This window comes from Varroa jacobsoni, unplaced genomic scaffold, assembly GCF_002532875.2.
Source record: "Varroa jacobsoni isolate VJ856 unplaced genomic scaffold, vjacob_1.0 scaffold_1026, whole genome shotgun sequence".
Classification (NCBI taxonomy): domain Eukaryota; kingdom Metazoa; phylum Arthropoda; class Arachnida; order Mesostigmata; family Varroidae; genus Varroa; species Varroa jacobsoni.
Window position 1 is genome coordinate 63,790 of NW_019213928.1, and position 15,750 is coordinate 79,539.

The following is a 15,750-nucleotide window of genomic DNA, read 5'->3' on the forward strand; positions in this document are numbered from 1 at the left end:
CATGAAGGACACGAGGAATTTTATACTATTAAAGTGACAATAGCAGGCTCTAAAAGTGTGAGTTATCATTCCTACAGATAACGTCATCAAGAAAATGTGGCTTTCGTGTCGCTCAATTTCGTGACGCGTGGCTGAAAAACGTGCCGTGCGTTATTATAATTGCTTATTATGTCAAGCGTATAGCGCTGCAGTTAAGGTCCTCTGATGCTTTCTAAAATGCTTTTTACGTAGCTATTAAACGTAGTTATTTTTTTGCCTTTAATGTTCTCCTTGTTACCGTAACGAATACTCTCTGTTATGCGTGAGCACAAATCTTCTGTAGGAAGACGAAGAATAAGGTACTAGCAGATGCATCGATCTTATTTTTACTGGATTAAGTTGCTCACATACATATATGTTACGCATGCTTGATTTATTTAAATTTGGTGTGTATACATACATCATATTCCTATACTACAGAAGTTCGACGCCGATGGGTGGCGAGAGCCACTCCGTTTCTGTTCCACGGACTACATTATTGCATAGTTATTCTTTTAATGGATTTCCGTTATCTATTGTCTACAATGCAGAATAAGCAAACATAGTATATAAATGTATCTGCGAATACTGTTGTCTCGGTCCGAACAAAATAACCACTCCGTATGGTTTTATTTTTAATTTTATTGAACCTGTTTCCTTTGCTTTCGGTTGGCGCGTGTGTGTGCATTCTACCTTATAAGCAGATCAAAAGCTGTTTCCCATTTATCTTCGGTGTAAAGATTTATGCTGATTTGAGAGGATGGTCGATTGCTTAATCAGACGATACTATCACTTCCATAAGTATAATATAGCACGATGTCTATAGAATATTCTGTCTTGTCTAGTCGGCTTAGCTTAATAATAGCATGGTACTAACTAACTTCGCTAAAAGTAATTTGCTCCGATATCCGACTAGTCTTATACTTCGTCGTTCGGTGGCTGAATGGCTGAATGAAGTTCTGTGTGAGTGAGTGAGTGCAAGGCTGAGTTACGTGTAGATTTATATATATATATATATATACATACATTGGTAAATGTATTCCAGCCTAACTTGTTGTGACTTAAAAGTACTGGGTCTCTGACGCCACACCGATAACTTTAACAAAGCCTGTTTTTTCCTTTCAATGGTAAAGAGCAGTGATGTTTTGGTAGTTTCGAAACCAGACGTCCACCCATAATGGGTCGCAAACCGCTGGCCTTCATATCTTCGAGTCTATTTCTGTATGGTTTGTTTCACAGGTTCCTCGACCTGAATCAACTCGATTATTTCAATGGCCGCAAAAAATCATCTCCTTGAAGAGAGATAAATAATGCACATTAAATTTACGCAATAGCATCATAAGAATTACATCACGTATTTGGATACATACTTGTTTAGCATGATGCTGATTTTGTAGAAGTTGTCCTCGTTTTAAGGCTAAACGAAACGCCGGGCATTTTCCCGCATTCAGGCCAGGATACCAGATGTCGTGGTTTCGTTCATAAGGGGTTCAACTAGCAAAGTTTACCATACGAGTTTTTACGTGGCGGACGACGGATGCTCATTCTGACTACTAGGTGAAATTTTTCTAACGAGAAAACTTATCACATGAACGTACATTCGATACTTCCTTTAAGAATTTCCATCGAGAAAATAGCCTGAATAGGAGCAAACGCCTGACTTGGAAGCCGACTGCTGTAATTTCTTGTAAGTACTATCAGTACCGTTATCATTACCCTTTTCCGTAATAATATTCTCATTATCACCATTTTGACGTGTGTGTGTGTGTGTGTATATATATGTATATATATTGAAACGAGTTGAAAGTTCCCTTCTGTTTACTGTATAGGCTGAGAGGATGCAGGCCCGAAGTGTTTTCCATACTGCTAACTTCGGGAAAATGCTATTTTTAGAGAAGTCGTTAACGTAACTATAATCTTTGCTACTCTCTCCTTCCTCAATGACAGTTCTATCTAGTCACGGTAGTAAAGCACAATTATTATTATTATTATTCATATTAACGCCGCGTCCGTTGTTTCGTACTTACATAGATCTACCTGTATATACTTGCAATGAATGAATGAAATATGCCATAAGATTTTTCACATATTTACATCAACATTAGATATTAAACATCGCAGAAATGATGCAGCTCTTGAAAGTTCAATAGAATTGTAATAATTATCTATAAATTTTTTTTATGTACACTCCGGGGCTGTATGAAACGCGTACAGATGAAAGAAATTTTGCACCGGTAAACGGCAACGACATCAAATACGTCTTACTAAACTTTCACTGCACACTGTAGCAACTGGACATTTCTATTCGACGAGAAAGAATTGCGTGTGAGATCAAAGTGTGGCAATTGAATTACTCCAGATTGCGACCTCAGGAACGTAGACTCATGAAACCGATATCGGTACCATGAGTCGTCTTCAAATCTACCCTAAGCCAGGTAAGTAGACATCGACGCAGATAACTTCAAACGGCTGCCGTTGGGATTAATTATTATGTTCATTAGGACTTGCTGTATAGATACATCATTAGTTTCATGTCAGTTTGCCGAGTTGAGGTGAAAATACGAACGAACGAACGAACGGCAAGAGATGAGGCACCTCCGACAGCTGTTTTGGTGGGGTTGCTTTTCACCTTACACTGTCCCGCTTTTGCAAAACAATGGAGGGCAAAGCGACATTGACTTTTTTTCTGAGAACAAAACTCTGTCTCTGTAAGCTGATCGGCAAAAATAAGTCTATCCATTTAACTGGCTAAAGCAGACTTGGTCTATTTACACTGGACAGCTGTCGGAGTGAGCTGACATTCACTGTTGGAACAGTCTGTTTAGATGTTATGGTTAATTATGATCCGAGAGTAAAACGAAAGTAAGTAGCTTTCAACTATATATATATATATATATACTCGTATATATGAAATTGGTCAGCAAAATGACGACGTAGATCTGGAAGCAAACGAGATGTTTGTGGTCCGCGTTTGGCCAAACATGGCCGATGCGCGTATTCACTATGCGAATGCGGGTTGATAGTGATCATATTTTTTCGTCTGCGTCGCGTTGACGGTCAGTTGTTGCAACTGCCGTACCATATAGCGGTATAGGGATGAAGCAACATATTGCAAACAGCATCGATGGTGCCCGCTGCGAAATTCAATTGAAACGTGGCTAGTGCCTCCAGCGGCTGAAGTACGATCGCAGCATTCGTAGTGTAACATATGGGTTTCACGTGGATCTTGTGTATTCGTTTACCTCCGACGTAACGTCGGTCATAATGCGAATCTATGATAGCATATTTCTCACATTATATGTTGGTATAATACTATCTAATGTAGCACTTTCTACACTCCCTATGATGTTGGTCGGGAAGTTGAAAACCGATAGGTTTTGGGTAAGGGACAAAAGTTTGCTATACGCAAGCGAACACTTGCCATGGCACAATAGGATCATAGAAAAATGTTCGGAATGTGAGCTATGCTGAGAGACAAGTAAGTCTATACAATTTTTTTAGCCTTCGCTCGATACGGTAACTATTCAGTTCAAATATACACCGCGGAGCAAACGATTTAAATAGAAAAATTTCACACTTTTCGAAATAATGCCTAGGTCACCTAAAATATTATAGGCAAATACATAAAAATTGTAACGGATGCAGGACGGCGTGAATCACAGTCAACGCCATTTGGGTTTCACTTCCCTAATTGCTAGCACTCGACCAAATAGTTAGATCTCTTGCTATCCCAGTGAAGATGCTGTGCCATCTAAAGTAATAGAACACTTAGAGCGGATGCGGATTCGCAACATATTAGTTTCTGGGTTGAATTTTTGGGTTGAGTTTACGACTAACTCATGTCGTAGGGTACAGCCGCCTATCATCTAGCAAACACCATAATCGACTATCAAATGCTCTTGTTTTAAGCGAAAATTTGCATTATGCGTGCCCACAGACTCGATATCCCGAAACCAGCAGGTCGACCTTAATTCAGTATCGGATACTGTATTAAACTAAAGACTACGGCAGTCCACTGTAGATCCAGTCGATCTTCCAACCTCTCATGTCACGTGATTCAGAAGCAATCTGCGTAATGCGCCACCATATAAAACTTGTATAGCTACAATGCGTGTTTGGAGTTTGCTATGATAAGTAGCTACGGGTACTCAAGGTAACAAAGCACTCATCAAAGCTCAATCAATCTTTCTCCAATTCTATCATAAAACTATACATAGATTACATTGCCAGTTTCCGCAAGATTGTCCGAAAGTAGTAGTATAACTGTACGAGAGTGCAACTATTTATACTCATCAAAAGGAGCTCATCTCCTAGATTCGGACCTATCCTAGCCTAGAGTAGCCGTATATCTCCATGAACATATATATAGGTTTCTTTTTGTGAAGAAGGGGGTTTACATAGGCAACGCGGTCTCTACAGTCTAGCATGCGGTACAGCAAGCCTCTCTTGCTGTTTGCTCAATAACAAACAGCGTTCCGGTCGCTGTCACCAACATCATAGAATATCACCGTGCAGATATTAATCCGTTTGTTTGTTAAGCAGGCCGCTGATGGTGGGTGACGAATAAAATTAAGTGCAGTAAGAGCTCGCTATCGACCTTGCGTGTCGCTTTATGATTACTCTTGATCCGACGTCTCCTTTTGACTCTTTTTCTTTTCTTTCTTTTTTTTTTTTTTTTTTTTTATTGTTTTTTTCATCAACGCATTTTCTTTTAGCACACACAGGTCTTTCGGACCCGCGTTAGCCTACCTATATTAAATTACTTCCGCGGAAAAACGTAGCGTACCCAGAAATATGAATTTAATCTGTATGGTATGGGTGCTCTAGCCTAGCAACGTGATTTTACTGAGACTGATATGTCGCACGCGTGTGCGACAAGGCGATTGATGATGAATAATAGTAGCAGTTATATAATGTTGGGGCACAAGTCTCGATCTGATTGAGGGTTGGAAAGTTGGGCGAACAGATAAGCGTTGACTTATACCAACTCAATGTAGTTATCTTAGAAGGTGATGAGTAGTCTGCCGGTCGGCGAGTAACCGGCAATCTCATATGGATCGTCGAGGGCTGCCAGGCACGGATCTGAAAGACCTACCCGTGCAATAACTTGTATGATGGGTGTTTCATCTTCATGCTTCTACATCGTATAAATACAGGTTACGACCTGCATTTCTAACATCTGCTTATGATGCCTACATAGTTTCTTTGTGCACGTTCGTCTGTGTATGTCTGTATGTTGCGCGCCGAAAGCTGAATACGACAGGCTCGAACGGGATTCTGTGGTTAATTAGAGACGAAGTCTTTCTCTAGTAATAGGTAGTGCACACATTGCTCAAGGTATCGAAGGTACACATATATGAAGTCAAGTCCGCTCGACTTCTCGATTACGTTGCTTTGGGATCCATTCGGAAAGGATCGGTAGCTTGCTTGAATTGCTTTAAAGGTCAAGTCTTTCTTCGTAACTGCTCGAAATGAAAATAGCTTCCCATTATTATTTGGCCTGTCTTCCTTTTTAGTGCCTCGCGTACATCCATAATAGGGGTTGGAGGTCTTTGTGCATTTCCTATTCATCCACAATTGACCTACTACATCCGACTGTATAGTGAGTGTTAAGGGCAAGCCGGTATATACTATTAAGATACTAAGGTTAGATTAACTGTGCTTTATGCTAGAGAAAGAAAAGCGGCAGAAGAGCGTACTTGCAGTATCAATGCGAAGTTATCGTAATTGCGTTCTGTTCTAAATCATATTCATAAAGGTAGCAGGTTATAATTAATCTTTTTAGCTAGAGTTCTTTAGTACTAGTATCCTGTGTCATTTAGGTTGTTGTGCGGAGAGCCAGTTGACCGTCCCATATTATCAGGTGGCCCAAGCTTCATCCCTGCCTGATCAGGCTGTATTGGGCCGTACGCCAGGGGATTATGACCAGTTGCGGCCGAATTTCCGAGACCGTGCGCTGCCAGCCTTCTCGCCAGCATTTCATCCGTGTCTTCGATAACTTCATGACCTAACGGTGCTACTCCGCTGCGAGAACTGGGATTCTGTTTAGGGCGACGGTAGCATCAGTAGAAGATGGCAGCGAACAACCGAAGGAAAAAGTTCAAATTAAAATCGGTCTATGCACCCTTAATATGAGGCTGTCTTATTTACTGTTAATATTGTGCTGGAGCAAACAGAAAAAAAAAGTAAGCCACACTAGCATCTCATACGCAACCTTCGCGAAAGGTCTACTTTTGAAAATCACTTCATAATAACACGAAATATGAATGTTCAAGTCCAACACCGATTAGGTACTCTGCAAATACAAAATTAAAAACAAATAGAAAAATTTCGGCTCGGATATTTTTAGTTATAAGTATACACAGTTAACAACAAGATGCTTGATGTAGTAATACTCGTACCAGCTACAGAGAAAAGACGCTAGCGGATCGTCTAACGATATTGTATGAACAGGTTTATGATAAGCTAGGTACGTACGATGTTGGTGGGGGGCTGGTGTATTTGACCCTGGGACTGTAGCTGCTGCACGCTTTGGCTCTGATGCCCCTGTTGTATGGGATGTCTGCCAACGTTTGGAACTAGCGGAACCATATTGCTCTGATTAGACTGCATTTGATAGGAAGATATGCTTCGCTGATAGCTGAATACTTGACGTTCCAGGGTATAATTCTCTGATTGTAGAGCGGCAACCTCCCGCCTAAAACAGAAAATGAAAAAGGGAAGCTTCATAATAAACTTTCTCTAACAGCGAAAACAAACAATATAGTATACGTTGAGTATAGTCATCAGCTTCTCCCAAGTTTGGTTAAGTTTACAGAATAAATATATACATAAATAATAACTTTCGTAATTAAGTGCAAATAATTGAAGAGCGAGACGCTAGCACGGTGACCCAGGGTAGAAAATGACTTTATGTGCAAATGAGAAAGTAATAAATCACAAAAATATTTACTAGATTTCACCGATCCAATGATGGTGACGACTAACTATACAGATTTCCATAAAACGTTACCACGTAAACGTTCCTAAGGCTATTTGGTTTTAGCTTTTTTTGTCAGTAAAATCTGTCGGTTAGTCACAAGTTTTAAATAAATAGATTGTCCCTAATCGAATTATCTTTATCGAGCAAACGGACCATAGAATAGGTAGAGCCAGAATGAGATCCTTGTTAACTATTTTGTGACAGTAGTAGGCTCTACAAACCTAATTCAGACATGTGAAGTGGGATATTTTATCACGTACCTGTGAACTTTTATTCGTATTTTAAAGTAACTTACGGACAAACGGAAGTGGTTTGAATCGCATTAATTCAGACGTTGCTTGTCTTGCTCGACAGGATTGACCCGAATCAGGCTCAATCCCAACGAGATCGTATCTTGAACTAAGCTAGAATAATTCTACGTCAGTTCATATCACACATACAGTTATTGTACTTTTTCGTTTCCATTAAAACAGTCATATATATAATAACAATGGACACAGATGTTTTACATATATGCCGAGGTACGTAGGTAATTAAGCATATATGACCGTCAGGGGAATCCCTGCAAATTACAATGATATCCAATAGCTTAAGCCACGGTCAAAACCGAGGTCGTTTCGTTGGCTCGTACCAATGAATTGAGTTTCGGTCAGAGGTTAAGAGATGTCGACACATTCGATGGGACAGCAATATTCCTATACAAAATGCATATTAAATCATTCATTAAAATTTAAACAAACTGACAGCCTTAAAAAGCCAAACGATAACAATATGCGTCATGTAGATGATGAACTGATCTACAACCTATTCTTGGTAGAGCTACTTTAAATGTTGACCAAATCCCTATAGACCGCAAAAATGCATACTAGCAATGGACACATCTATGCGAACGTCATAATGGGCCATACTCGTTTAAGGCCTTAATATCTACCCTGTGGTTTCTATGCATCTTATCGCCGTTCCTGACGCGGCAAAAAGTCAACCCTTGGAAATATTTTATGCACTTTTTCTCTGCCATTATTTCTCATCCGGACGAAAATCACTGATAGGGCAAAATCGTCATGGGAGATCCTTTACATATATGAGTACTATACGAACTATCAATAATAGTATTACGAAATCCCTCTTTTGCCGACTAGACTGTCGGCTCCTTAAACTAGCACCATCTATCTATCTATCTATCTATCTTTACTTGACTCGTAGGCCTACGTCAAACCACATTGGGGTTTGGTATCTCGATCATTCGACCGATACTTTCATCTATGATTAACCATCCCCGTATCTATAGCTTGGTAACGATAAAACTGCTCCTGATGTGTGACCGACTTCCAAATTTCTGTGGCTCTTTTTATGCCGCCACTTCTGCAAGGTTCCCTTTATGTATCTACGTATCGAACCCGCTTGCCTTCGGGTTCCCATGTACCGTACATATACATATACAGCTAACGTAACCACTGTCTTCTGACTTGTTACAAAGTACTTCTATTTGGAGAGGGTATGTGATTGGACAGTACAAACTAGTGTTAAGGTTCGATAGTGACTGTCGGAAATGTCTACCGTGGCCCGGTCTGAGCCTGATTAGCCATGTGAAGTGACACCCTAAACTTGCGCTCGGAAGCGAGGTCCTTGAAGCATGAAATTGAAGACGACAACAACACGCCTATCGTCGTTGCTGCCACCGTTGGAAATAGAAGCAGTTGCCGCTTACAGACCGTTACTCGGTTCCATTAATGCTTCGAACAACACTTTCAAGTAAAGGAAGAACAAAGTAATCGCTCAGAGTCGTTCTCTTTGACCGAAAACCCCAAACCGGTCCACTGTGTTAACAGTGGTCATTCAGCGAATAAACAACGGCGATGAACTCATCAGGTGAATGCGCGAAAAATGCAAGTAAATGCTTTGTGATAGGGGATCTAAAGTTTAAACCAGTACGACCACGAACCCTGTTTGCAGTAGGTCTAAGAAGGAATTGCGACATTTCAGGGAGACCGGCTACAGAATGATGGCAGAAAAGAACCTGTTGGAGATATTTTTGAACACAGAAGGTTCAAGGGCATAATTAATTATCTAAATAGAAAAGTCCGTTCTGCATAGGCCAGAGATGTTCAATACGCTCTCATTTCGTTGTAGTGGAACGTAGACGTATGGTTTAAAAGGTCGAGGCCGATTTCTGCTGTCACCATACGTACTTTGAAGTGGCGTTCCGCGTACATCCTATAGCCAAACTATAAACTGTTTAGGTTCAGTAACTCTTGATATCTAAAGTCGCTAAGCCGTGGCTTACAGCGCTAGGTGGCCAAACAGGACGCTTTTTTCGAGCTTCGGTACGTCTCTAGAAGGGTGGCACTATACGACGCAATCACCTGCCTATTTTTCTTTGAACTCATAACACACAGGCGTAGTGATATTGAACAACTTAAAGCTTACATAGAAGCCGTTGCAAAAGGCAAAAGTTAATACCAGCTATCAGCGATTCGTTCGCCAGACCTACACAAATTTGAATTATGTCGACAGAGGAGAAAATTATATGGATTCGACTTCAGCACTGCGCACGTTTCGATCCGGACTGAAACGCTAATATTGGCAACGCGATATGATGAAAGAATAAATTAACATGAAAAACGCTGGATTGGAGAGAGTTATATTGACCGGCGGGACTTCAACGAGTCATAGAAAAATGTTTGACAGACTACCTTGATGGTAGTGTACCATCTGCACACAGAAGATTATTTTTCCTATGCCCATTGATGATATTTCACTGAGCTATGTGCATGTCTAGTAAGTTCGCAGCATCGACTAATGTGTTACCACGACCAGTCCTGCATTTCATTGTCTACAGGAAGAGCAATAACGGTAAAATGATAAATTGCATCAGGACGAGCGGTTTGTTAAGAACGTGCATAGTTTTTATGGTTCAAATCGGGTAGCCAGATGGATACTATAAAGTGTATGCAGATAACTTACTTCATTTGCTGTTGGTGTATACGAGCGATGTCATCATATCGATGGTAGTTCGCTCCAAACAGAAGCTGGTTTTCTAACCACTCAACATGTATTGTCAGCTGGTTCTGCGAGTCAACATACGGCGATAATTGCTCACGAAGCTACAGGATGAACGAGTTGAAAGCCCATGAAAACAGAAAAAAAAAGACGCAAATACATCACAGAATTTTGCGCAAAGTTACTTCATGTTATCTGGGCTTGTTACCAATAGTCGATATATAAACACTGACCTTAAGCGCTTTCTTTTGCGAGCCATTTATTATTAGCCTGATTATACGAGAGGTTGCTTTGCTATTTATCTTCATGTTCCAATAATTTAATTACCTGGGCTATGTATTTCAGCACTTTATATCTTTGCACAAAATAGATCTATTAAGCATTAATCAACAACAGGTAACTGATAATAAAACCTCTTCACAATTCGGTTTGCAACTCTCTTTGGCTTGAAATCATCATCTTGATGAGGCTCTGTAGTAGGGACAATAGAACTGAACCTCTTCAATTTATCAGGTGCTTAACGGAACCTTCACACAAGAAATAACTTACATGCATTGGCTTCTCCGCGATTGACAGAGCGTTAACTAAGTTTATTCTTCAAGCGGTTTATGGATAAAGGCTCCCTCATTTTAACAGATGCCCAGATACGTAGATAACTAATTGTTTTTATTAACTACAATAGGCCTTCTACTTAAATGTCTCCATTAGGATTGCAAAAGTTTAGTTTAAATTTTAGCAGAACCTAAACACGGATTCCACTGCAGAAAATGACACGCTTATGCTCGACACTAAGCGCAGATTGACGCTTTACTATATTATTGTCAATTGATTTTTGTTTGTTTTTTTACCTATCCATTTATCAATATATTTAATAATGTATTCTTCAGGGAAAAATATGAAAGCAAAGTACCTACAGAGGTATTTTTGAGAAGTGTTAAGTTTTGGTTAATATCACACACGTTCTTACATTGCCCTTTGCCAAAATTCTATCTTTCACGGGGAATGGATACTGTCCCGTGTGCAATTAGATGAAAAAATACAGTTATCGCAAACACTGGTGCCGGAATCTTTTGCTCACTTCTTGTAGCCGCTTTGTGCGCAACAGAGCGACGTGGCAATGGTATCTTAACAGAAAATGGTTTGTTATGTGTCTTATACTCACGAATAATACAAATGCCCCTTCCAGGAGATCGTTGTCGTGTAAAAAAAAACCGCTCGATCGTAGTTAGTTATCCGTCTAACGTGGACTAGTAGGTCCGGTACCCGCCGCAGCATTTTAACTAGCCGTTAACTCAAGCGCGCTAACTCCGTTCAACTTACTCTACACAGTTCGCAGGAACGAAAAGCATTCTGCAATTAATTGTGACACTACTTGAGTGGCTACATAATAGAAAATGCCGCTGGCGGTTTAGCGTCGTTTTGACGGGCTCAGCGTGACAGTGGATTATCGAACGAGAGCGTATCTCGCGCAGATGGACATAATGACAATATGCGGACCACCTTGCCGTGGATAACGCCGTACGCTTACATACATACATGAGTCAAGGGTTTGGAGACTCATAGGAAGCTTTGTTTATTGCACTGCTGGCTTGGAACGGGACACGCCGACTGCTTGAGACGTGGATGTGGCCCCCGACGCCGATAAGTCGATCGGTGAGCACCGCTGGAAGGAAATTACAACACAATAGGTGGCTAATGATGACAGTGCCTGTGCAGGTGCAGAAGCCATCGTTGCTGCTCATGTTATTGCTGCCATTGCCGCCGCCACCGAAGTCCGACGGTGGCCAGCGTCATCCGCTAGTCGCTCGCCGGTGTTGCGTTTCGCATGATCCGTTTAGGTGTACATGTAAACATTATAATGACAGTGATGATGACGGTACGCATAGCGATGGATCGTGCTGGCTGTAACAGTGACAGCCATTGTCGAAAGTTGATAAAGGCCTTTTGTGAGCTTTGCCAGGCAACGCCCACAATGTTGGATCAAGGATACCAACACTGGAGGACTCAACAAAAGTATAAAAGGGCTGCTGTTCTTGATAGTAAACTAAAGCGAATTTTATAGGATTTGAGAGACAATCAATAATATCTGATATTTGCTCTGAGTAACTTTTATAGGGATGTATTGCAGAATACAGAGAGGTTCGAGAGGCTGCTGTGGAAAGCAATAAGTCAAAATGAATTTTGCAATAATGCAGGGCTTGTTTGTCGAAAGCGTTAGCTGCCAGCTGCTTCGTCACAAACTTGCGTTGCATATTGATTTCTTTATTGAACAACTGCCATTTTAAAAAAAAGGCTACTTTTTTTCTTTTAAATAATTGTTCCATTAACTAAATTGCAAACAAATTTCTTTGATTCATTTACTAATTACATTTACGAAATTTAATCAACAGCTGTAAGCGTTATCTTCCGCCAGTGGATATCAAATCCCATTTGCTAATATGTAAACACGGGTTAAGGGGCAATGCTAGCCTTTTAGGTATTTATAAAGACGCGCCAGTTTGATATTCGCTAATGGTAGAGTACAGTATAAAATCGATTCTTAGAGAAATATATTGGACGGGTCTGGAGTGCACACATCCGTGAAACGTAGACGCCGATGATACTTTCAAGTATTTGCCATACCGACCTTATATATTATGATTTATTTATTAATGGGACGAAAGAAGCATTCTGTGAACGGAACAAACCAGAGCTGGTTTTCTTGTGTTACAAATGTTACACCGTCTTATATCAGGTACTCGTCCTCTGCTCGCTTGCAAGCCCGTAGACAAACTGACTAATCCTTGCTACGCTCAATGCGACCAAAGGTCTCTTCGCTTGTTGTACAACTCATCCATATAAAGATAGGCCCGTCGTGTCTTTACAATTATTTTGCATGTGTATATATATGCATATAGATATATATATATATATATATATATACTACAGGCTCAAAAACCCGCTCATATTCCTTGCTAAGTTCATTATACATATTTATTATTTTGATAATCGATATAAATATTTATTTTGACCAGCCGTTATCGATCTCGGCTTAAGCTTTTTAAAGGTGTTTCGTCGATACGGCTGGCGTTGACAGTCAGCGGTATTGGCAGATCGCTTACGGCGTGTGCATATTAAAGTGAAAACGATTCTTCTTCTCTATCGAATATGATAGGATAAGTTATAGGATTGACGGCTCTAACGTGGAAATCTTGAATTCATCCGATGAAAATAAAAGTATTGATAAGTCCATAAGCCTCTTTTAAAAACACCATTTTAGAATCTCCCTTTGAATGCAATCTCCTGAATAGACGATTTGGTGCGCTCTAGAAAGAACGCTCACTGGCTCACTATTTAATAAAGTTAAACGTGTAGACAAAAACGAACAAGTACTCATCCTCGGACCTGCCCAAAATCGATGCCTGAATAAAAACCCGTTGAGCGAACTAAAGTCCGGCCACCTGCCTGTCTATCTCAGAGCATAATGTCTTTTTCATTTAAACTGAGGAAGCCGAGCGGCGCTAGAACAGAATGTACAATGTTGGCAAAACGAAAAAATCAAAAGATTGGCTATTGCTTGGTGTTTTGATATAGGAATTCATGTAACGAAATACATAGAAACATGGGTACGGCATATGCTCAGTTTACTGCTGCGACCCATTTTACCTCTAGAAATACGTATAGTTTTAGCGCGCTGTGATTTGAGCGTAAATACTATTCTACAGGCAACTAGCCTGAAACTAATCCCAGTTTATATTCAGCTAAAAAAGAAATTATATTGATTATTGCATTTGTAATTAGTCTTGCTTGATTAAATTGCTTGAATAAATGCTCTCTTTTAAGAACGCAATCTTCGTTCTTAAAGAGTTAAATTTTGTATGTGTAGCATAAAATCGTAGGTTTCAAGGAATAATATCTCCAATGTTGAGCATTCGTTTTTTTTGTTTTTTCTCAATGTTTTACTTAATCTAGTTGATGTAGTATCAATGTGGGCTTAAGAAGAGTAGACCGGACGCATATCACCATGATATGGGTAAGAAGAAGACGTCCCAAAAGACCGAATTTATTTACCTCAATTTTTTTGCAAAAAGTATATTTACCACCCTTGTCGGTATGTCAACGTCGATGAGCACGCCTAGGTCCATGCCGTCCTGTACGTAATAAGCCGAGTGAGGGGCGTTCACCGCCAGGACACTCTCTTTCCCGCCACCAGGTGGTGCTCGGATCACATATCTATAGAGAACAAGTCATTAGGAGGGTCACTGAGTATTGTGACCCATTCACTGAATGTTAAATTTCAAGCAAGGTTTAAGAAACCGACATGCTTTATATGTACATATTACGTTCAGAAAACTGTTACACATGTGCACAAGGAAGGGTATGAATGCTTTGAGTTTGACGTCCGATACTTAAGTTGCTTTATACGACTGGCGTTCGGATCGTGACGATCACGTGTCCTTAAATTTAGTAAACAAATATATGGTTATAATACGTACAAAGTAGGTGTGACTTCTATCAGTCTTGGAGTCATAATTAAGCAGTTCGGGCTTGTATAATTTCGGAATATTGAGACAACGAATTCGAGAATCCCAAGGGGGACCTAGATCTCAATTAGTGTACTTATTCTATCGTAGTTCATACTACAGTACGTTACATCGACCCGAGACGATATATGTGAAGTAAAAAAAAAAACACCTTTGTCAACGGGGTCCGTAAATACAGAAACGTCCGTTGACACTATCTCGTAACCTAAAACCGTAAAAAACGTTGTGCTCGGCAAAGATCATGGCCAAAATTGCTCGTTGAAGATGAGTTCTTTGCTGACATTAGTATTAGAAGGTTTTACACTCTCTTTGCGTAAAGAGCCGATGGTGTTGCGCGTCTCGTACTGTAGAGTGAACTTACGTGTTCCAAGCGACGTATCGTAAATGGTTACGCGGAACGGCTCCCATATCCGCATAAAAAAGCTGAAAAAGTAAGAAGTAAAATCCTATCAATAGGCTTCGATTCGAGTGATAATTTTATACGCTATTTTTATCCACACATACCCAAATCGGATCACACGTCCTTAAGGATATAGAGCAGATATTTGTCAGCGCCGCAATAGCGTTTTCATAAGTGGCTGTAAGTGTAGGCGTGTAATATATTATGCAATCAGGCTACATACAATATGTATGAGTGACCGCAACGAGCCGTATTTCCTATACGTTCAAACCATTCCAATAAAACTTTTTTTTTTTAAATCAATGTGTAAAAATATACCTGATTGGATTTTAAATGAACGAGATATACCTTGAGTCTTAGGTAGTCTCTCTCGAAATCAGCCTCAACTGTCCACGCTTGCTTATCCCGATCATAACAGTTCGCTGTTGATGAAGGCGATAATCCGCCTAAACCAGCTAAGCCGACAATACCTAAAGGTGGACAGTATAGCTAGTTAGAAAGAAGACACATGCCAGTTTAATTAGGAATCCAAAAATCAACAAATTTTCATTACGTAAACCGACTAGAGTATAACGTGCTGGGAATAGATGAGAAGAGGTCTGAGGTCTAGCATCTTGTCCTTCCAGTGGTAGAACCATCTGCCTAGTCAATTATATCCAGATCACCTTTTTTCCAATGAGCGTAAGATCTTTCCGCTCGTGCAAAGAGCGTTCGTTCCATTTGACGTCAAAGGTTGTTCTAGAGTATCTCTGTAGAAGTAAAGCTAAGCATGCTTTGGATCAAAGCAGAAGATAAATCCCTTTATCTATGAAGAAAATAACCACCTC

General features: G+C 40.2%; 1 protein-coding gene across 1 annotated transcript in view; it reads right to left on the reverse strand.

Annotated features, from left to right (window-relative positions):
* Positions 1–644: 644 nt before the first annotated feature.
* LOC111265921 (uncharacterized) overlaps positions 645–15,750 on the reverse strand; it is a gene marked incomplete at its 5' end in the record, with an annotated part of 38,316 nt that continues 23,210 nt past the window's right edge. The window contains 6 exon segments of the mRNA XM_086970716.1: positions 645–6,059; positions 6,496–6,715; positions 9,965–10,104; positions 14,080–14,212; positions 14,885–14,946; positions 15,272–15,393. Coding sequence (XP_086826842.1) covers positions 5,820–6,059; positions 6,496–6,715; positions 9,965–10,104; positions 14,080–14,212; positions 14,885–14,946; positions 15,272–15,393 — 917 coding nt within the window. The 3' untranslated portion in view covers positions 645–5,819.